This window comes from Lampetra fluviatilis, chromosome 34 (assembly GCF_964198595.1).
Source record: "Lampetra fluviatilis chromosome 34, kcLamFluv1.1, whole genome shotgun sequence".
Taxonomy (NCBI): Eukaryota; Metazoa; Chordata; class Hyperoartia; order Petromyzontiformes; family Petromyzontidae; genus Lampetra; species Lampetra fluviatilis.
Window position 1 is genome coordinate 4017519 of NC_136308.1, and position 24275 is coordinate 4041793.

Below are 24275 nucleotides of genomic sequence, written 5' to 3' on the forward strand. Positions count from 1 at the left end.
AGTTAAATATGATGGGACGAAGTGGCAAAATCTGTTTTACAAATGCCAGAAAAGTTACGTTAAAATGCTCTACATTGATAAGCCTTTGTCCACAGCCTTGCACATCCTTCTCTTGTTGACGCAGCCCTCAAGACTTTTCCCCCCATCGCTGGCTCCCCGTGACAGCAGCAGCAGATGTCTCGCAATAGCAAACACCCGTGTACTTTGCTACAAATGGTGACATGGGTGTGAAGGAGGAAATACCGCACGTAAAATGTCCTTTCTGTAGATTTGCAACGTGACAAAAAATCATGAACAAAATAACCAAATTTCCAAATCCTTTATTGTCCATTTAGAAAAACAAAATAAAGGATTAAATACATTGGTGAATGTTAGTGAAGAGGAGTAACGGTTATTTACTTTTATTTTGTTTTTCCACGCACACAATGGAGGCAGATACAATGACAGATACAAACACAATTTAAACATTTGGCCGAATCCCCACTTGCCCAGATGCGTCCACGTTCTTCCCACAATCTGCTGCTGCTTCTCCCACCCTAACCCCCCCTCTCCCTCCCTCCCCCCCCCCCATTCTTAGATCACATCTCCCACCATCTCCGCCGCCCCCCGTCGTTTTAGAAGAACATGGCGCCCATGCTGCCCATCTCACTCTGCTCCTTGACGAAAATCTCAAAGTACTGGTAGATGATGGTGACGGCCAGAAGGATCCCGGTGCCCGAGCCGATGGCCCCCAGGAAATCGGCGAGCACGGAGAGCGCTCCGATACAGAGTCCGCCAAACGCGGCCGCAGTCGGGATGTACCTGTCGCAAAGAACGGACGGCGGGGGGCGACGGGTCCGTTAAAGTGGCGGCCCTGCGCTTGGTGCGGCGCGATCATCACAAGACGTTGAGACCCACAAAGCAATCGGATGTCACATTATTTAAACTATTAAACGGTAGTAGTAGGTTTTTACCCTTTCAACTGGTACAAAACTGACACCTTTATACAAGGCATCATGTTTGCAATAACCACAACACAAGCAGTCAAAATGCAAACAAAAAGAAACAACTCTGATAATGGTATGCACTGTCCTTGACTGCTTGTGTTGTGGTTATTGCAAACATGATGCCTTGTATAAAGGTGTCAATTTTGTACCAGTTGAAAGGGTAAAAACCTACTACTATATTTTGCCACTGGTAAAGGAGGTCTCATAGTGAACTATAAAACGGTTAACTCTTTTTATTTTGAAAAGGGGTCCCCCGCACACTCAAACTATTCAACCATTTGTTTATTTTACCAGGTAAGGCCCACTGAGCTATAAAGCTCTTTTTCAGAAGCGACCACCATGCACGTGACCTGCGCTGATGGGGCTAGGGTGAGATGTTAACAACCTTGCCTGGTATAACAGAGGTCGCGGGTTCGATCCCGACCGACCCTGATGTCGCCTGTATATTTTGCATGTTCTCCCCCCGTGGTCGAGTGGCGATATTTCTCCAGGCCCTCCGGTTTTTCCCCCCCACATTTAGAAACATGCGTTTAGAGTATTTGGCTGCTATCAACTTGCACATGATAAGCCACTTCTTGTAGAGCTATCGTTTGTGGCCAGGTCGCTTCTGAAAAATAGCTATACAGCAGCTCAGTGGGCTTTACCGGGTAAAACACAACAAAATTGTTGAATCATTTGTCGAGTGTGTGGCCCACTTGTCAAATTCCAAACATTGCCACTAGTTATTTTAAATTTGGACATTTCCTTGGTGATGCTATTAATTTTATTTTCTCGCGGACCCTCTGTAGTAGCCTCGCGGACCACCAGGGGTCGACAGACCACAGGTTGGGAACCACTGGGCTGGGGTAAACAATCGTGATAGCCCAACTTGGCTGTGCATTCACTAGAGGGCGCTATGCTGCAGTAACATTAAAGTTACGCAGTCACGAATTAAAGTATTTTTCTCATTAAAGAAGCTTCTTCACCGTCGGACGGGACGTGATGCACATCCCTAGGTATCTTCGAAAACTACCAAACAGCAGCCGTGTCATTTGAGTTTCCTTCTTCCTTTAGCTGGGAATGACAGCGCAACGCCTACAAACCCAGATTTGCGACGCTCCCAATTGTACGAGACCGAGGTGGCCAGGAGACACGTACAAGTGGATTAAGGGCCCACCCTATGCGAAGCTTTGGTTTTTATTGCCAAATATTTGCCCTGTACCCACAAAACACTCCTTAAAAGCGAATTTTCCTCAACGCACCGAGCAGGGCCCCTCCTGAAGGAATCGCAAGACTCGGAGAGGTTCTTCCTGGTCAATTACCACAACACAATAAACTACACGACTCTTGAGAACCACGTCTGGTGTACATTAAGTCGTCTGGTGTGTAGCTACTCATCTCGGTGCCGCAAAATAATTGGACAGAGCTTCAACTGCATGAGACGACGGTCGATGAAGACGGCCGACAAACTCGACTTGCTACCCAACAGCAGAGCACCACCCGCAGGACATCAGAGACGATCCCCTCCTTACCTGTTCAGCTCATGCACCATGGACTGCTCACGATGGCCTCTCATCACCATCTGCTGCTCCTTCAGCTGCTTGGCAACCTGCGCACGCAAGGGGAAGAAAGCGAGGTACGGTGCGCATCGGTTAACTCTGCGTAGTGAACTTAACCTCAGATCACTGGGTTTCACAGTGCAGTGTGCAAAACGCTGCTCGCAACACCACAATTATGCAACATTTTTTTTTAGCATGCCGGTTTGTTTAAAAATAACATCGTATTCATAGGGCTGTGCTTCAGCAGATGTGGCCAACATTGAGGCGGCATCGCGAAAGAGGATTCTGTAATCGATGAAGAATGTAAAACGTTGACGCAGCTGTGAAAAGGTTGCTGAAGCTGCAGTTTTGCCTAAATTAAACCAAGTCGATCCCTTAGTCAGTAGGTACTCTGTTTCCAGTTAACTACGCATGTCACTGTTCATGCTCGCCATTTTATGTTCCGTTATGTGCAGTCAAAATTGAATTGGGAAATAAATTATTATTTATGTTATTGTCTACGTACTCTCATCTCATTTTATTTGTATGTCAGCTGGGGAACATTGCCATATGCAAGACTACAACAGCCTTCCTTTGTAGTCTACCTCATTTGTACTTTATTAACGCGGCAACTTTTTTCCCAACCATTAACCCAAAGGAAAGAAACGTGCCCAATATCTGTACCAATGAAAAACAACCAATCATTACTACCATTATTAACGCTCAAACTGCTTGTGAAAGAAATCCAGACAACTCTGGAGACCATGCGCCTACTGCTCTCCGACCCTTCCGGATCGAGTCAGAACGCGCCCGACGCCAAAGGGGCGCGCGCGGATGTAAAAAAAAACGTCCGTGCGTAACGTACGTCCTTGGCGGACGATCCCGACACGTCGATCCACGTCTTGGAGAAGAAGGCGCAGGAGCCGAGCATGAAGATGATGTAGATGACCGTGTGCACGGGGTCGTCCAGCACGCTGCCAAGCGACTCGGGCGGCGATAGGTAGTAGCAGAGGCCTCCCACGGGATACGAGCGTGCGGGTCCACCGCCGCCAACGTCCTACGCAGCGGCGCACGCACGGCCGCGCGTCGACGAAACATTCACTTCGTTAGGAATGAATAGGCGAATTAAATAAATTACTCGTTGAGAAATCGGTTCCGCGACGACACTGCACACCGCGTTAGAGCCGCAACATGGGAGGTTTTCCAGCGTCCTCTCCTCCTCCATGCGCGACTGAAAAGGAAAAATATAATAGGAGTCTAGAGAAAACGGCCAAGGCCTGAAATGTCGCCTATTATTATATATTGTAAAGGCGGTGTTATTCAAGAACGTGTCGAGTTTCTTTTTTGTTAATTATGCTTGTGCAACACTGGTAATGCGGCATTGAATAATTACATTTCCTCCATGAATAGGGAATTGAGAAGTGGACTGTGAAGAAGTTCAAGCCATCGACTCGCATCACCGATCGTGGCAAACTGCACTATCGGTGGTGATGTGCAAGGGGTACAAATTGAGTCAATCTGCCTAACCATAGAAGCCATCACGTGGCATTCCAAACTCAACTAGCAATTATAAACTTAGCCGATTGCTTTTAAAATGTGATACGAAAGAAAGAATGAATAAACAGAGGAATATTTATCCACGTAAATATATAAAATAGCTATATATTACCATCAATCCATCCCAACCGCACACGTATTTTGTACACATTGGTTGTAAGAGGCAGGTATGAGCAGACAAAGGTAGCTTTGACCCAGGCTGTCACAACAGACTATACAGAACTGCTGCCCGTAACGTCGGTGGATTTGTATTGAATTTTTTTTTAGATGGAACTCGGGGGTAAACCATTACCAGCTTTTTAAACTTTTACCAACTTTCTTTTTAAAAATAAAAAAAAATGACCACCTGCATCACAAATAAAAATTGCCTTGTAAAGAGAAAAATGTATGAGCTAATCTTCTAGGCAAAGGACAATCTTCAGAGCAGAGAGATGAGGTTAACAATATGGAATGTAAATAGTTTAGCAAGAGCAGGTTAGGTAACACCATTCATGAATACATTTAACATGTCGAGTGAATTTAGGCAACATTCACATCGACAGCCAGTCAATCGGAGAACAGGCAGGATTTTTCAACTGTACAGAAAGTTTTATTAATGTTTAAAAAACTGCCAATAACGCTACTGGAATGATGGCACTGGCACTGGCAATGTCGTGCCGGTCCACGGAGGTTATTCAACCATACTTCACCACACTGGTCAGTACGGGTTGATGAAGTGGGGGGAGCCGGGACCGGATCAAATATGTCACACCACCGATATTAGCCATGGCATGAATTTGAACTCATGTCACTGGCACATAGCGCAGTTATTTTAGGAAAAAATATTAAATGCACTTTCAGCGCACGTGCAATCGCATTTTACAAAAATGACACAACAAAACCTCCCTAGCCTTGGCAAACGAGATGCTCGTATCTGCTCCGACTATCCCCACAGGATTATTCACACAAACGGGTAATAACTTTGCACGTGCGTAAAAAAACACACAAGCGTGGCCACGGCAACGGCCTCGGGCCAAACTCACAGCCCAGGTGCCGAGGAGGTTGACGAGGAAGTTGCCGCTGAAGCGCACGGAGAGCATCTGCGAGATGACGTAGAGGTTGGAGACGAGGGCCGACTGCAGGATGATGGGGATGTTGGAGGTGTAGAAGAGCTTGATGGGGTAGGTGCTTTGCTGGCCACGGTAGCGCGCCGATTTGATGGGCAGGTCCACGCGGAATCCCTGAGTGGCGAACAACAAAGATAGCGGTGGTTCGTAAACGTCCACGGTTTTTTTCCCACCACCCGTCGAGCATCAGTTCTCATCAATACGTATGGAATCGTTATCAACAATAAGTTGTGAATCGGCATCATCACCACATTAAACAATCGTTATTTTAACCCTTTCCTGGACGACTGCAAATTGCAGTGTGCGTTCCTGTTCACCGCCGAATCTTGGAAGTGCAGCGACATGAGAGGTATAGCGCCGTTGTTTTTAAAAACACTTATCACCGCAGAGAACTGCAGCGACACGACCGCACTCTATGATAGCCGGCACCAAACCGTGCCACACGCCCTCCCCCGCATGACAAAGTACGTGTACATCATCGGAACAGGACCGAAAGAAAAACTGATGACGTACGTCATCGGAAGCAGAATCGGTTAACCGACCTACGATCACCACCCAGAGCAACTTAACGGGTGAACTCAATAGAAAACTACACTTAAGCCACTGGCAAAGGGAACAAGACGTACAAAGACGAATGGGAAAGGGGGGCTTACCTGGAAGTATATGACAATAGCAAAGACGAAGACGGTGGCGATGAGGTTGTGCAGGTTGGGCAGATTCTGCCGGTAGAAGGCCTCTCTCAGCGCGCGAACTTTGTCCTGCCGTGTGGCCAGCAGGTGGAAGAGTGCGATGAATGCACCCTCAAACTCCGTGCCTGTGTTCGTAAGATGGAGCACGTGGGAACCGTGCCAGACAGAGCGTTACATCTCTGTCTCTTTACCTGCCCTTCCATCAGCCATCGCATGGCAGCTGACAGAAAGGTTGGATGAAGTTATTTTCCCTGCATGTGGCGATCACCTCCTGTGGACCGGCGTTTTTCTCTTTCAAGGCCATCTTTACTGTCAATCCACCTCTACTAGTTGCTCCTGCATGCTTTGTTGTCCAATGTTTTAACATGCCCAAATCAGACACCGATTCTTTGTATCTTTTGCACCAAAGTCTCCACTGAAGCGGCAACTGTACGGTTGACCATACGAAGTGCTTTACCATTCGACTTTACAGCACCGACCTATTGGTGGAGTATCCCCACATGCATATGGCACGACTGTGATAACCCACAAGACAACTGATGATTTCCCACAAAGCGGTTAATTTTTTTATTAACCGTGGAGGTAGGAAAGGCCAAGTTGTCCTCCAACCGGATTTTAACTGACAACCTTCCAAAGATGAGCCACACGTTCTAACCACTGCACTATCTGGCCAGTTCTACACATTCAGGTTGTCCATGCATTTGTTCTCCATTATTTCCAGTCGCTTTAACGTGGTTAATGTTGAGTCAGCATCGAGACACCAATTAAATACACAGAATAGCAATGAACAGTTTGAGAGATCCTGTGTATTTAACATATAACGTTGGTCTATAAAAACCAGAGAAGGAGCAGCTGTTGTATACTGCAGAGATGAAGATGACAAGATGAATCTCAGTTATGCCAAGACTGGGTTGAAGAGAAAGAATAGAGCAAGCATGGTATCCCATCTGAGACAAGAAGAAAGTTTACTTAAGGCTAGCCATGTTGTAAGGAGCAAGACAATCCACATTGGCAGAAGAAATTTTGTGAACAAGGAAGCACCAAGGGCAGGCCTAGCAAGAGATCATCATTATCGGTAAACCGGGAAATGAAGGACTGCAGAGTGGACGTGGAGATGATGGCCCAGGACAGGAACGAGTCAAGAGGAGCAGGACACCAGACTCCACGCGAGTGGGGGGAAATGCCGGGAAGAAGAGTTGCTCGGTGGGTAAACGTCACCGTGTGTGTGTCTGTGTGCCCAGCGTGCCCACACACCTCGGCCCGTGTTGACGGTGGTCGGGCTGAAGGCCTTCCACACGATCGTTTCGCAGATGTTGGTGGCGATGAAGAGGGAGATTCCAGAGCCCAAGCCGTAGCCTTTTTGGAGCAGCTCATCCAGCAACAGCACGATGAGACCCGCCACGAACAACTGCGAGCATCGCAAGAAAATTCCAACAAGAACAAGCAATGCAAATCACCCAAGCACAAATTAAAATTGTGTCGTAATATACTGTGTATGTATATGTTGAACTTCTTTTGCACCGTACGTAGCTAACCGTGCTCATCGGAGGTGTGGATAAATGGAAGACCTTTGACCAAATCACCTGAAATATGCCCGACCTCGTCAGACCTCAGAAGCTAAGCAGGTTTGAGCCTGGATCGCACTTTGGTGGGCGACGACCATGCACGAAACTGTCGGCAGAGGGCAGTGAAGCCAAACCTATTGTTGTACTGTATTATGATGCAACGTGTGTGCTCCCCGCCTTCATTAACATGTGCTAACCGGCACGGTCAAGTACAGTCGCGTTCGTGGAATGGACCTAATCCAGTAGTGGATTAAAAAAAAAGGACTGTACGTGTACATACCTGGATGATGATGAGGAGGCAGATGCCGGCCCCCATCTCCGACGGCTCCCCGTACATGCCCGTCATGACGTACACGATGGCCTGCCCGATGGTGATGATCATTCCAAATACTGCGACACAAGATGCCACGATGGCAATTAACACGCGTGTACTAACCAGATATCGCAGCCAACAAATTTGACTGAAACATTCTACCCGTGAGGCAGGACAATGACAGACATGGACTCATCAGTCAGACCAACAATTACTGTGCAGAGTATAACCAAATGTAGTACATTAAAAAAACAGACCAAACAACAAGTGTGACTCAAATTAATTTGACTTGGCAGTATGTAAGGTACGTTGAACTTATTTCACACCGTAACGTAGCCAACCGTGCTAATCGGAGGTGCGGGGTAAGGACAACACAAACTAACCACAAAAAGCAGTTTAAAAGAAATTAGTTTTCAATATAGATTTAAAAGCGAGTAGCTCCAGTGGCTTCCCTAATATCGAAAGGTAGAGCGTTCCAGACGGCCACAGAAGCCCATCTGAAAAGCGCGAGTAGAGCTCTCCCAGGGGCTCCACACATTGTGGAGTACAACTCCTCCCACCCGACACGATTGCGCGAGGCCCCCGCTAGATTGACCCTTGGGGCTTGTCGGTGTCATTTGTCCAGCGTACGTTTCTGGGCGCCGTTGAAGAGCGCGCGGTCCTTGGGCGTGTCCCCGACCTCAATGATCTTGGCGCCAGCCAACAGCTGCATGATGAGCCCCGAAGTGACGATGGGCGAAATGCCCAGTTCCATCAGGGTTCCTGCAGGTGACCGCACAATACACAATGCCCTTCATTACACAGAATACATCGATTTGTGAGCACATGAAATGTCACGATTCCGGGTGAGTCAAGTTGCACCATATGGTTTGTACCGACTCTTTTGGATTGTCTGACCTTTGATTTTGTCAGAACAAATAAATTAACACATGGCTCTAGAGATTGTACTTACACCTAAGGTGGCGTTGCATGGCATAATTAGTCCTACACACAGAGACATGCAAAAAAACTAATTTTCACCTCCAATTATACACAAGTCTGATCAGCTCCCTTTCAATTTTCAATTCACACATACAAACGTTCTAGTTTACTGCTGCCTACAGCTGAGATCTGCTTCGGGGTGATGTTTGCATGAATGACACTGGATAAGTTCAAACTACTACTGTCATCATTATTCTCTGGACTTTTGCTGATGTCCGGATGTTGAGAATTTACCGTCACTCCACCTGGTTCACGGTGTGTTCACCTCTGTACTTTGTTTATCTGTGCGTCGTCTCAAAACATTTTTGCCGTAAATTTGATGTGTAATGTTCAACATTTTGGGATACGGTTTACATGAATGACACTACATCAAATAAAAGTAACCTCACTCTGCACGTGCAGCCTCACCACCACTACCTGCCTCGCATGTGTGTGTAGGTTCAGCTGTACTTGCTGTCTTTTGTGATGGCATTTAGCATTTTGTACTGACGCCTCTTTTGTTACGTACATGTGTCAGGCAAGGTATATTTTAACCTGTTGGCCAGGTTAGGTGAGGTAGCAAGGCGAAGGCAGTATATAGCAAATGGTTTCCGAATCCGCTTTTTGGGTACTTAAAAGATTCCCTCCCGTGTGTAAACAACCATAAAGAATTGGCAACACAACCCAAAGTGGGGGACCATCCTGAAAGCACATCTTGAGACTCAACGAGCCTCACAGATTAAGGAACATTAGTAGTTAAACTGGTAAGCAGAGAATGTGGAAGAATGCCAAGTATCCGATAGACACTTCCGCTTGAGCAATGTCAGCGGACATGCCTCATTTGCCTACGCGTCACTACCCATCAGGTCTCTACTCGCCCGCACTGGGCAAGATGCCAGCCAGAGAACAAATCGCACTTGGGCAGGTGAAATTAATACGCGCAAGCACACGAGACATATGCACGCACTCGCTGGCGTATGTGTCCGAGAATTTGGTATACTTGAGCGTTTGGATATATTTTGCAATGAATGTATGTGTGTGTGTGCGTGTTGCAAGGGCGGTGGAGAAGTGGTGAACGCACTGCACTTCGAACCCAATCCGCCAAGTCCGAGTCACAGCCACAGACAATATCAAAAGCAACGTACATAGACCGAAGCAGTCCTGAGCCACCCTTATATCTACTCAGCCTTAAAAGATTACCCCTGGTGTGCATTGTGTAAACATCAGTACTCAGAGGACAAAGGTGATGGGGGCCCAGCGTTGGGTGGCCTCACCAAAAGCTCTCAAGCGGTTCTGGCCTTAATAGGTGTTCGTAACGAGCACTTGCCCCCAAGTCTGATAAGAGGCTACACGGGACATCTTTGTCGGTCTAAAACATGGGATAGTAGTGCTTCAAGCATAGACTGCATGTAACATTATTTCATCCACACCGTTAAAATGTCTCTCACCTCACCGATACGGATCCCCTCTGCAGTCTAGGACGAAGCATTACAATTCCACCTCTGACTTAAGTCACAGTTTTCTTTGTAAAAACAGAAACGCGTGTGCGATCCTTGTGCACTGTTATTCCATAATTGTGACAATGGAAAAAGCCTAAAAAAACAAATAAGAACAGCAGGTACTGAAGAAGGTACATCTATTTGGGTCCAAGGTGCAGAGTTACCTTCTTGAAGCAAGCAGTATTAATTAGGCACTGGTCTTGGTTGCAAATGCCGACAGTGTTACGAAGCACGTATAAAAGTGTAGGGTAGCAAAAGAAGTATGCGGTGTTGTAACCTTTAGTTCCTGTTTTCAAAGAGCTGCTTATAGATTAGGTTTAAGGCAGTGGGAGAATTCGCAAATAGGTATTCGTTCACGATTGCCTCATCCATATATGATGGCCTTCAAAATGGAAGTCTAATGCCGAGCGAGTTTTCTTGCAATGTGATCTTTCTTACAATGTGATCGTAGCAATATCTTGCTAAGAGACAACGCTCTTGAGTTATGTGCTTTAGAAACAAAATTGTCTTTTTATCACTTAGCCTGTGTATGATTAACCTAGCTTGGGCACACCGATGTCGCATATTTTACTACACTGCTTTGTCGTACTGCGCACGTGGCTTTGACAAGCTTATTTCCCATACGTGTGTAGTCACTAGCTTGCCATTTGTGTGCCTTTGAAATCTGCACATTTTATTTCCAGATGTGAGAGTGGCTTGGCACCGTCATCGTGAACCCATGCCAGAAAATATCCCGATTGTTGCCGAACGTGCCGGCGGTCTCTCTTCTGCTGCCTCCATTTCATGGGACATCCTTTGTCTTTGTATTGATGCAATTCAAGTCCAATAGGTCTGCATTTCACGAGCTATTTTACTTGTATGCAGTCAAGATCAAAATGGTTTCCAGCGAGCATGGGGGAGCAGTGATTTCCTATTTACACCCCCCCCCTCCTGAGCCATTATTGTAATATCCACATTTACATGGCAGGAGTGAGTCTATCCACAGGACAATCACAAAAACTCATTAGTTATTAGTTTGAGGTCACGTTACCTCTGTTGGACGCCAAGATTACTCTCATCCAGTAGAAGGGATCTGCAGAGTCTGATGACATGATCCCAAACAGAGGAATCTGCAAATGACCGAAGCACATTAACATCATTGTCATCATTCATTCTCAATAAACTTGAAAGCATTTCTAACATTGCGCCACTGCTATCAGTAATTAAGCAGAGCACACAACAGATACACAAAGCAAAAGCAAACCGCGCTATGAACCCGGCGACCCGAGTTAAATTAGCGGCCACGGATATCATGAATGGCGAGTGACATCCGAGCCAGTTTAATTCCGCCCTCAAACCCCCCCAAACAACAAGCTTTCTTTCGGCAGTGATTGACAAACGGATGCACTTCTTAACACGTGATTAAAAGCGTGTGCTTTGATTTACAAACTTTGTGAGAACAGTGCAACCCCCATACAAGACTCCTGTTCACTCACCTGGCAGCACACCAAGAAGATGAAGAGGGTGATTGCCGTCCATAGCACCTTTTCCCTGAACTGGATCTGTGGGTGTACATCGCACACAAGGTTGGGCACGACACCAGATCGCAGGGACTCGGACACAGAGGCCATAAACTTAAACTCCGTACAAACACGACCTTTTTGCAATCTACAAAGCACAATGCTGTGCACTTTCCACTGTGCCGAAGCTGCCAACAGATGCTTATGTGCAAAGGCATTCCCACAGCAATCATAAGCTCTGACAATGTCAATATTTTTCTAACATACTGCCCAACTGCTGCAAGTCGCTCTTTTTTTTATCCGCGAAGTATCCAGCATTGCGATTTTACCAGTAAGATGATTTTTATGATAAGTGAGCAAACTGCTGAGTAAAATCCTCGTCAGCATGCCCATGAAAAATCAGACTGTCAAGTGCCTCCACACAAATCACTTTACACACCGAGCATAGGACCAACTCAGCTATATTATTGTTCAACTACACAAACATATATAGTATTATTCTGATAGCGTGTATTATTATTGTTTTAATCTCAGAACTCTAGTTGGTATTCTTTATGCATTCTCCCCTCTGCATTTAACAACATAACAATAGCTCCAATAAAAATTATATTAAGACATGAAACAGAGAAATGCCATCAAGCAAGTCTAAGCTGCCAGGCTAGAGGTGGAGTTCCATACGGCACAGACGATCAGGTTATCTCAAGACAACGGCACACCGCCATCATTTTGTATTGTTTGTAAGATCACTCACCTTTCGTTCTGGTTTTTGGACCTCGGGGAGAACCGCACAAAACGGCTTGATCACTTCGAGGAATTTCACTGCAGGAAAACACGAACCACGGGGGCTTTGAATCATAAAATATGGATAGCCATTCATAAAAGATTATGTAATTGCATAACCGTGCCGCTATAGGCATAGATCAAGCTGCTCATACATGTCCTGTTGGAGAGTGCCTATTCAAGATTGTACAGTACATGACAGGGTAGTCAGTCCAACAATTGCATGCCTGCCTACGGCTTCCCAGTGTTAATATTGATCAAGTCCAGGATATTTGTACAAGGCTCCAATGACTAAAAGGCTTAGGGCAAATTCGGATACCCATGACCACTTGCGACATGCATGGCCATGCACTGCAAATATAATAAAGTGATAAGGCTGTAGTATGATGATAAAATGGTTGTTATTTTATAATCTGTTGTTAAAAATGTAAAGGTCCGTTATTATAACGGACCACAAGCATAAAGACCCAGACTCCACATTCATTCCATCCTCTTACTCCAAACTTTAATGGGTTAACTACAATAGTATTCATAACGAATTCACTATAGTAATATTAACTGTACACGAGTTGTAACAATGACAAAATATTACATCGCCCCTGCATCGAAAAATAGACCCAATTACCACGTTTATTCAAATAGGACCTCCTTCGCAAAATCTCAATGACAAAATTACCAATGACATAACCATTGGTAATAATAACTAACAATAACATTAACAATAAATTAACCACAGCAATTATAACTAAACCTCTATTAACATGAACCACTACATAAGCCCCACAATTATTTCAAGTGGTCACTCACTTGTTCAAAATATACAATTAAGATATTAACATTAATCAGTGCAGCAAAACCCATTGTGATAATGCAATATTCTCCCACGTACTCACTGCGTTCACCAATCTGTAACCGACCAGTGCGGTAAAGCAGGTTGAAATAAACCCAAGACCCTCTAGGCTAAGAGCAGTGTTCTTCACTAATTTTCGGGGGAGAGCACTTTCGCCGATAAGACATCGTCAGTGTAAGGGTCGCCACACCGCCTGCAAGGCGTGTTTTCACACGAGTTGTATTGTCAGGGGCCACACGAAAGGCTACCATGGGCCACCAGGGGGCCGCCAAATGACCACAGGCCTTGCAGTGACGAACACACGGGCTTAAAGAGAGCACACCATCCGCAGTGGACTCACAAAAAACGTACCGTGCATGTATTAACATTAATACATTATCAATGGCCACTATTAACCACGTGCCCTTAAAAGAGCTTCTCGTGCAATCTCAGCCATTGTTACCAATTAAGATAAAGATCACTCGTCACTGTTAATCCGTGCCCCCTACAGATCAGATCCAGCCTCCACATTCATTCAAACAGCCTCACCTCGACTCGCTCTCAATTACAATGGTAACAATTAACTACGACGATCATGATACATTCACTATAATGCAATGATCGATTAACGGCCTATGACAATTATATCATTGTCAATTATCATTCCCTATGGACCGACGCCGCATCCATTCCAACATCCTCTCTCTCAATTATAAAACGAATTAACTATCACCATCAAGATGATAGTCAATTGTTAATTAATTAAGATGAATAATTCCCGATAAATCTACTCCCATAATTGTAACGAGCAATACATTAGCTTTAAAACGATGACAAAACCACTATTAATATGCAACTTGAAAGTTCTAGGCCACATATGCATTCAAACAGACGGTATTGCCTATTCAAACCTTTCTTTCAATAAATATACTGAAACATTACTAAAATATTAATTCACGTACCGTAAAATAAACCCGTTAGCAATTCCATTATAACCATCAATTAACAAATTCAAAACGTCTCGTTCTCCTTTTATATTCAGCTATAATGTATTCTTCAATAATACATTGTATGGTACCATCATTGTTGAAATCTCTTCTATGAAGGTACCTAATGGTACCAAGGCCCCTCCAATCAGCCTCTAGTTTACCCTAGCCATGATCGCACTAACAATGACCCACGTTAATAATACTTAAACTACAGTAGAACAATTAACTACTGTATAATGTCCATGCCCATAGAACAATATTAACCATAACTTGCCTAAAACAATTATAATCACTCATTATCAAGGGCCCTTATGGACCCTGGCCGCAAATCAATTTAACCTGTCATTTAACATCTGTCAGTCTCAATTATAATGCAGTGCTAACAATTAACTATAATGTTAATGATACGTTAACAATTATTGAATGTATTACAAGGTGCCTATGACATTCGGTCAGCCTCTCAAGTAGCCTCTTCTCTCAACAATTCCAACACTTAACTATGTTAATGGTAATTACACGAGTATTAACACATCAGGTTATAACCATAAGGACTCTTCTGGATCCAGCCTTCATATATTCATTCGAACATCCTCTTCATTACCCTCACAATTATCACACGACTTACCTTCATTACAAATGAACTATAAGTCAGAATACATTAATAGAATTAACCATACTCTGGTTATTACCAATTATTGAACAGTAACATTTATAATTATGACATTAACACCATCTCGTTCACTTTCTCAATTACAACGCTACAATTACCAATCGTGACGATAACATTAAAAACAATTATGAATTTGCCTGCGAGAAATTATAAATAAATTAAATTAAATAAACCACACGGGACGAGCCTTATGGTGGAACCTAGGCCTCACCGTCCCTTCAAACTCTTCCTTTCTCCCCTTACGCATCACCCATAATACTCGTTCAACTATTAAACATTGTACACATACATTACACACCCGCGGATGAGTGTAGAACGATTACGATAACGCTTAATAATGATTAATGAACGTAGCAAAGATGCGAGTTCGGAAAGCGTTGATGGGGGGGCGGGCGAGCGGGTCTTCACTCACTGCCCATGTCGGTCGGTCGATCGCCCTCAGTGGGCTCTGGTCAATCTTCTCGAAGCGAACGCGGCTGTGGTGATGATGGTGGTGGTCGTGCCTTTCGTGGGACCGCACGCGACACAGAGACCAGGAGGAGAGAAGCCGAAGCCGCCGCCGCCGTCTGAACCCGGGACGGGATCCGTGGCCAGCACACAAAAAAAAGGAGCTACGTCAGCGATGCCGACACTCAAATCCCTACTATCGATCGGGCACCGCGTGCGACACCGATTGGTCGAATCGCGTCACGTGTGGGCGAGCGTCCAATCGGCAGCGAAGGGATGAGGAAGGTGGAAGGGGGGGGGAATTACCCGAGCGCTCGACCAATGAGAGGCGGCGACGCGCAACACTCGCGGCCTATCCGCGCTAACAAATGCAGAGGCGTCGTCCGCGCAACGTTGCGCGCTTGTGGCAACGTCACCACAGCCGGCGGCGGACGCGTGATCGATTTTATTTTTCACTTCCAAGCGCGGAGTCAGACGTTTCGCGACGACAGAGCCACTTTGTAAGGGCGTCGGTAATTTATTTTTTACTTCTATCCACTATGAAGTTGTCGCGCCCACCCCAGCCAACCAATCAGCGTCGTTCTTGAAAGCGCGGACGCACGGCCTGGTTTTTTTAAAGACGCCGCCTCCGATTGGTCGATGGGCGGACCACGTGGCCGCCGCGTGTACACGTGGCTCTCAGCGGCACGTGGTGGATTGGTCCGCGTGGCAGAACTCCCAGTGGATAACACTGGTCAAGACACTTTTTCTGGCATAAGGTATTCCAACGGTTTTAAGGTAATTTTGGGGTGCTGATTCCAAATCTGGCATCAGTTTTTGTCTATCACATCAGGCTTTTGAGATATCAATTATTGCATTTTCAATAAAAACTGCAGAAGAAAATATTAAATAAATGTGGATATCTACATAAAATGATATTATAAACACACTATCCTAAAAATACAGCACCATATTTTAACACTAAAGCAGTCACTGACTCGCAACAACTTGCAATCATAAGTGACAGAGTTAATTTCGGGTAAAATCAATGAAAATGGGGTATGCCGATAACATAAAAATGAGATGTGATAGAGCAAATCTGAGATCAGATTTGGAATCAGCACCCTGAAATTAGTCTAAAACAGTCGCAAAAGTCCAGGCCAGAAAAAAAAAGGTTTTTTTTGTTGACCAAAGTAATTGCCACCGCTACGCCGTGGTCTATCCATTGCTGGATGAAGCCCCCCCCCCCAAACCACACACATTGCTGTTGATATCCTCGCAGCAAAGCGCCCATCTACCACAGTTAAATTATTTGGACGTCTGTGGAAAAAAATTGCGTTGTAGCCCATCAGATTCCTCCGGTGGGGATTCGTCGGCTGCTGCGTTGACGACGGTGCACCAATAAAATGATCGCCTTAGAGTAATATAATGGGCGACGTTTCGCGTAATGACCATCATTGCAGAACACGTGTGCTGTGAAAGGTCCATTGCCTGTGGGTGATTTCACTCCGTTAGCTGTCATTTCATCACCAGCCTTCATACCTGTCAACCCTTTATCGGTGCTTACCTTATTACACACAAATTCAGAACTTATTGGTCACCCCGTGCCCTTATACATCTCATCCTGCAAAGTCCCATCACAAGGGAGGAACGCAAACAAATAGACAAAAAAATTAGACTTTTGGTCGTCTCTTGAGTTCTCACAGCAGGTTAAACTTGTAAACTCGTAACAGATTTGTCCCTCCCATTCGAGGCCTGTAGGTGTCACCCTTGCATCGCTGATAGGTAAAGCAAGCATTGCGAATCTCACCAAGGCAATAAAGCCAGGGCAAACTTGTAAAGCATTTACAATAAGCTGTACAACTATTTTTACTTAAAACGTTCGTGACTGCAGGAATTCATATTCTTGGTTCTTTCGGTAAAGTCACGTAGATAGAAACTTAACAAAAAATATAAGCAAAAAACCACGACGTTTCGATCGCAACACAAGCGGTCTTCATCAGGCGGAGAGAAAAGAGGGGCAAGCCTCCAAATGCAGCTGCTTCTGAGGGCTTTCAGAGTGAGCAAAGCTGTGCGGAGTAAACAGCATGGGCTGGGCAGCCAACGTCAATGTCGGAGCAGGTAATGCCCACTGAGTTTCTAGCTCTTTATCAGAAACGACCTGGCTAAAAATTATAGCTCAACGAAGTGGCTTATGTGAAAATAGCAACCAACATACTCTAAGCCTATGCTTCTAAATGTGGAGGGGAAAAGCGGAGGACCCGGAGAAAAATTCACCCCACCATGGGAAAAGAGATAACATGCAAACTCCAAATATACAGCAGGCGTCAGGGTCAGAATCAAACTCACGACCTCCTGTATACCAGGCGAGGCAGATAACAAATCGTGACCTTTACATGCAATAAATATACCCACCTCTCACAATCAGATCCTTTGCACTTGCATTGGAGCCCCGGGGGCAGAGAGGTGTTTGCAATTGTTAGATATATTCAGAGCTATGGCATCCGCTTGTTGAGATTGTGTGGCATGGGGATTTGGATTTATAACAATCTAATGCAGTGTGGTTGTACTAACTAATGTGATAAACAATTAGGCGCGTGCTAGCGTGTTCCTATTCATCAGATTTAGAATATTCTTATATTGTCATTTCTTTTTCCGTATATATGTGTTAATATCTTCATTACCTCCCAGACCGATGCGATTTGGCCGTTTCACCAGGTGTGAATCTAGCCCAGTTTTTGTAACCTCATCATGAAATCTAACTTCTCCCCTCGCCAACCACCTCGACACAGGGTGGAGAGGTGGCGCGATATTTAACACACTCTGCTTTGAACCCAGCAACCTTCACCCTTTCCCAGTGACCAGGGACGGATGGTATTATTACTACTATAATGAGCCAAGAATGTCTGTGTGTAACGCACGTGACGTCACTCCATATGCCACACCCGCCCCCCTCATTAATATTTATGAACGAGTGGATTTTTACACTCACGCAGAAGGTCGAGCGAAAATAAAATAAAAATCGCAAATTCGTATTAAGTTTGACGTTTCTTTATTGAAAGTGAATCTAATAAATAATTATACGCAGCAACAAAGTGGATTTGGTGTCTTTATTTATTTCTTCAGCACTTGAGACGAAAGATGTCTAATTTATGCTTCTTCCATTATGGTAAAATAGACATTTCACAGTGATTTTCCAGATATTGTATCCAATTCCAATTTATTTCAACCCCAGTGAAAAGTATCAGAGCAGTGAATTTGAACAAATGTAGTTATATACAGTGCTACAGTGACCTGTAGTGAAGTTTTGATAAATACTTTTGTGCAAGATTCACTGCCATTAAATTTACACAAGATACTCTGTAAAAAATTTTCGTAAACATTACAGCCTCCGTCCTTGGACGGGCAAACAAGCTAATTTTCTTTTATATTTGCCAGAGGGATTTATTAGGGCAGTGTTCTTCAAGAGTGTTCAGATGGGGGCCACTATCGCCGACAAGGCATCAGTGTGAGGCGCGCCACACCGCATGCAAGGCGTGTTTTCACATTTGTGTATTGTCAGGGACCGTACGAAAGGCTACTAATAAAGAATACTGAATTAGGGCCCTACTTGGAACGTCGAGGTCCATCTCTGCCAGCTACAACTAGCATCAGTGGCGAGTGATATCTGAATCGGTCACCAACCCGCACAGACCAACTTGGTGACATAAACTCAAACAACCACTCCGACCAAGGCAGCATAGGGAGGCCTCGTCCATCAGTGGTTTGACAAAGGGCTGTAAATTATATAAATTATGCGTGGCTAAAACTTGTTCAATGTCTCTAACAACCACGCAGCCTTGTCGACAAGTGCCATTGGCCCTGCGGTAGTGCGTTTTGTCGATTGTTGCAGAGGTCCATGGTTCAAACCCAGCGGCCGCCCTGGTTAATACTGTGGTGTGCATTCACAGTAATTATACGCGCCGTCTGCTGCCCGCTTGACGTTAAAGACCCCCCGATGTTATTTGCAAGAGTATGCATTTGCAGCGCAAATTCGAAAATTAGCAGCAAATTACTCAATTGGGATTATGCATTGCCATAATTGCCCCCTCCAGCAGACTAAAGCTGCAAACCTGCTTAAACAAGATAACATTGAAGCTTGAATTTGGTTCCTGAATTTGGTTCTTCACTGGTAGTGAAGGGTTTACCTCCATATCCTCGTTGTGATTATGCAAATTTTCAGGTTACCCTTTTGTCATGCGCAAATGCCCATTTTAGAAGGTTATTTCAACGCGCCAATTTCTAAGCAATCAGAATATTTCCATTATCGGAGTGACTGGCTTATTGCCAGTTCGTGATGTGTGCTGAGCATTCCAGTTTACTACTGTGCCCCAGGTGTGGCTATTAACTGGTATGCAGCCAGCCCTTAATCAGATGTATGCAATGCTGGCTGCATCTGGCGCAAGGAAACACTGTTCGTCTTTATTTCAGGGGAATTTCTGCGTGACCTACTGACTGTGTGCCCGTGTGACTCCTGAGTGAGTAGTGTGTTCCACATCTCAGGTCAGTATCTGGGGAGTGGTGGCGCAGTGGTTAGCGCACTGCTGCTACGAACCCAGCAAAACGAGTTCGATTCTCGTTCACGGTCAATAGCAGTCGCCCGTCACCCCCACTAATGTCCCCCCCCCTCCAATGTGTGCAGATACTACTGACTATGTTGTATGTAGGATATGTAGGTATAGATGCCTACAATATACATTTATTTTGGGGGGGGTCGACAATTTGTGTAAACCTGTTGGATCAACTTTTAATCCCCACATCTGATTCAGGCCTTCTGAAAGGCTCTTATGATTTAATTGACGGTCAAACTAACAAACGTAACGCCAGGCCTTTATCATAGATTTGGCTGCTGCTATTACATTTCCACGTGATAAGCCACTTCGTTGAGCTATCATTTGTGGCCAGGTCGCTTGTTAAAAAGAGCGATATACAAAGTAGTTAAATAGTAATAGTAGCAAGTGCAAGATACAGCTTTTGAAACCTTCCCTGTCATACGTATACATATTTATATAGAATAAATAGCTCCTACGGTCCCATCAGTGTATTGTGCATGAACTATTCTCACACCATAAATCATGCATGTTGGGTAAAAGGTCACTGGGAGTTTGATGGAGATGTTGCATATTACATTACATTGTCACATTTACAATTTAGATCCACTGAGCTTGGCAGGAAAGTGTTGTGGTTGCAATTGGAATGAGGAGGTCGCGTTGGGTGAACTGCATTTGTGGGATGGAAGAGGGCATTATTACTGTGACAGACACGGACGATAGTGACTAAGAGGAACATCTCTAGCGAGATGGTGTGCTACGGTGAGACCAGACCTTGGACGGTTGGATGTCCCCAGTGGCATGTGGATGGAACTGTTGGGACAACGTTGACCCTCCGTTGCATATTTACTGGGTCAACTGTGCAACGGCTTTGGGGATCTCGCAGAGAGAAGGGGTATTATGACAAGGTGTGATGGTACCAAAGGTGTCAGCTGTGATGATGTCTTGACATTAGACTTTGACATTAGCAGGGGACACGAGAAACGCACCCCGCGGATTTTGGCTGACCATCGCACGGAGGTCATCGCAACCACGCGCTTTCAGATGCTCGGAACGCTCTTCTTTGCGATATGAGGAAGTGGCTGGAGCAATGCACTTTTAAATCTAGCAAGGTTGGCTACGTACGGTGCGAAAGACGTTCAACATACATACATACACACCCAACATCATCAGGCTGTTAATAGGAGCTGAAATGTAAGTGTTGTGTAAATTATGTTCATGGAAACAATGGGATTCTCTTCAGAAAATGGAAACACTGGGACACCTCGCCCCTGCCATTAACCTGGTATTTCATGGACACTTTGTACTACGAATAAAATAAATGAACAAAGGCTACACGTTCCTTTTTCTACACCGGCTATACACGGAGACTTTAAACAGCGCTGACATGGAATTACTGTCGCGGAGAGGGTTGGGGTATTGGATGTTGTTTGGCTGGGCACTTCTTTTTGGGGGGAGCTCCGCATGTGATTTATGGACTTAATTATAGCCCGCTGCATACAAATTCATTGCGCGCACGCCACCATGATCAAGTGCACACGTTCAATCATGAACTTTCTCCCTCCCCCCTCCTCCTCCAAACCCCCACTCCATATCCACTTCGCAGCCACCGCCACCTCCAGCCTCCCACCTCCCTCACAGTCTGCTGCCATAATCAGGGGCACACGCACGCGCGCACGCACGCACGCGCACACACACGCACACACGCACACACACGCGTACACACGCGCACGCACGCACTCTCACACACGCACGCACACACGCACACGCACGCACGCGCACACACACGCACACACGCACACACACGCACGCACGCGCGCACACACGCACGCACACACGCACACGCACGCACGCGCACACACACGCACGCACACACGCACGCGCGCACACACGCACGCACACACGCACACGCACGCGCACACACACGCACACACGCACACACACGCGTACACACGCGCACGCACGCACTCTCACACACGCACGCACGCTCACACACACACGCATGCACACGCGCACACACGCACGCACGCACACACGCACGCGATGACGACGGGTGTTCATTAACACCGTGTCGTTTTATCCGCTATTCTGAATGCAATGTCATTCACTGCATGCGGCGATCGAGGTCATTCCGGTGGGACATAGTAAACAAAACAAAATAAATCCCACGGAATGTCTGGGGATGTGTGACAAGAACGCGGCCGACCTCTCAACTGGACGCCGACCGTGCTTTTTGAGATGCTTCGTCAAGCGTCCTTTGCGCGAATGCCCACCTGATTCAAGTTTCAAGTTTCAAGTTCATTTATTAGATATAGCCCTGTGAGCCATTCGGCTCTTGAATCGGGTGCAACCGCAACAAACAAAAAACAAAAACATGAACAAAAAAAAATGTGACTGTGTGCAAACAGAAAATCCATGAAAATACAGCAAAATATTGCAGAAAAAACACCGTTACATCAACGCTGTGTGCAAAAATCCCAGTGGGATGCAAGTCAAACAACAACAACAAGACAACTTAGATTAACGGTCGCGCTTCACGATGTTGCTTCGCCAGAGGTCAGCTAGTGGCAGTGCCCTCCGATGGGGGGGGTGGGAGGGTCGGGGGGGGGGGGTTACGCCGGCAGCGCAGCGCTGTGGAGGAACTGATGCATTGGTGGGCTACGCGATCGTTTGTGAAACTCACAATTCCACCGGGGCTGCAAGGTGGCTATGATATTCACGGTTCAGCAAATTGATTCTTGAATCTATGGGCCTTCAAGCGGTGTCTCCTTATTTTAGTGTTTTCTCGGGGGTTTGGTATTTTTTTTTCATTCTGGTATCAGGGATACCGATATCCAGCAGTGGATGATTCACGAATAATGATGATGACGATGACTCCAGTTTTGTCCCACAGGCAAAACGCGTATTAACGAAAACATTGAAATTCAAGACCATACTGAAAAAAGTGGCTTGGCATTCAGTGAGGCTTTCCTGGATGAAGGGCATCATTGTGACCCTACGATTGTACCCAACTAAATATTCCACCTGCTCCAATCTGCGCACTTACACGTGCCTGGCATGCTTATGCTCCTCTTGTTACTTTTGGCTACCAACCAACATCGCTGTTAAACATGAAAAACGGACCAGAACGAGTTGTGGATGCCTTCGGGGGCAAGTTTAGTTTCGTGAAAAGAACATTTACGAGTATCGTAATTAAATTAACGTGTTTTTGGAAATTCACTCGTATTTCAATCTGCACGGTGGCTTTAGCACGATTACCTTGTATCGATCTGCGACTTGCCTGCCAGTGTTCGACTCATACGTTGCATTAGTGCAAAGTGCATTTGTGTTTTAACTCGTGAAATCTCTGTTAATAATTCCACAAATGCTGTTCTTTTTATGTTTATCCAATTATGTAAATATTTGTCGATGACCAAATCACTCAGATTGTAATGTTGGAAAATAAGCAGAGTTGGGCGTTGCAGTGGTGAGATGTTAGCTACCTTGCCTGGTATACAGAAGGTCGTAGGTTCGATCCCAACCCTGACGCCTGCTGTATATTTGGAGTTTGCGTGTTCTCTATCCCCACGTGCATTTTTCTCCGGATCCTCCGGTTTTTCCCTCCAAATATAGAAGCATGCATTGAGAGCATTTGGCTGCTATAAATTTAGACATGATAAGCCACTTCATTGGGCTATCATTTGTGGCCAGGTCGCTTCTGAAAAAAGAGCTATATAGCTCAGTGGGCCTTACCTGGTAAAATAATAAATAAATAAAAGTGTTTATGTTAATAGAGTTGAGCCTGGATACTGCTTGGATGGGTGACCAGCGTACACATCAGGTTGGGACTCGGTAATGTGTTTGTCAGAATAGGCCAATGCAGCAAAATCCATTGTTGCAATATACTTCTGTGCTCCCCATATCTATTGCTCCCTGCCTTCACCAGCCGTCATTGACCAGCATGGTGAAGTACACAAACTAATCACAAAACGTAGTTCTAAAAATAAAGTGGTTTAACCTAGATACTATAGTGCTTAGCACCAGTGGTTTGCTAATATCGGAAGGAAGTGCATTTCGGTCGGCCGCAGAAGCGCGATGCGATGACCGTTTTTGTTCGATGGCTTAGCCAAAAGCCGCTGTGAGGATGATTAGGCGTTCGCGTGGTGGTTTATGCTCCTTGACGAGATCAGCAAGGTATTGTGGTACGTTTGTGGCAAGCACCTGCTAATATCAGTGGAGAAGAACATCATATTAAATAATCAGCTTTAATTTCAACCTGTCCTGGGCCACTCCTTCACCAACCTGCATTTCCCAGCGTGATG

At 45.4% G+C, this 24275-nt stretch overlaps 1 protein-coding gene across 1 annotated transcript; it reads right to left on the minus strand.

Moving 5' to 3' along the window:
• Positions 1-305: 305 nt before the first annotated feature.
• Positions 306-15584, minus strand: SEC61A1 (SEC61 translocon subunit alpha 1). Its single transcript, XM_078872316.1, has 12 exons — positions 15372-15584; positions 12443-12510; positions 11668-11733; positions 11223-11301; positions 8364-8495; positions 7701-7810; positions 7110-7263; positions 5820-5980; positions 5083-5280; positions 3369-3560; positions 2498-2574; positions 306-801 (listed from the first exon to the last, which is right to left on the minus strand). The coding sequence occupies exons 1-12, from the start codon at positions 15376-15378 to the stop codon at positions 615-617; spliced, it is 1431 nt and encodes a 476-aa protein (XP_078728442.1). The 5' UTR covers positions 15379-15584; the 3' UTR covers positions 306-614.
• Positions 15585-24275: the final 8691 nt, after the last annotated feature.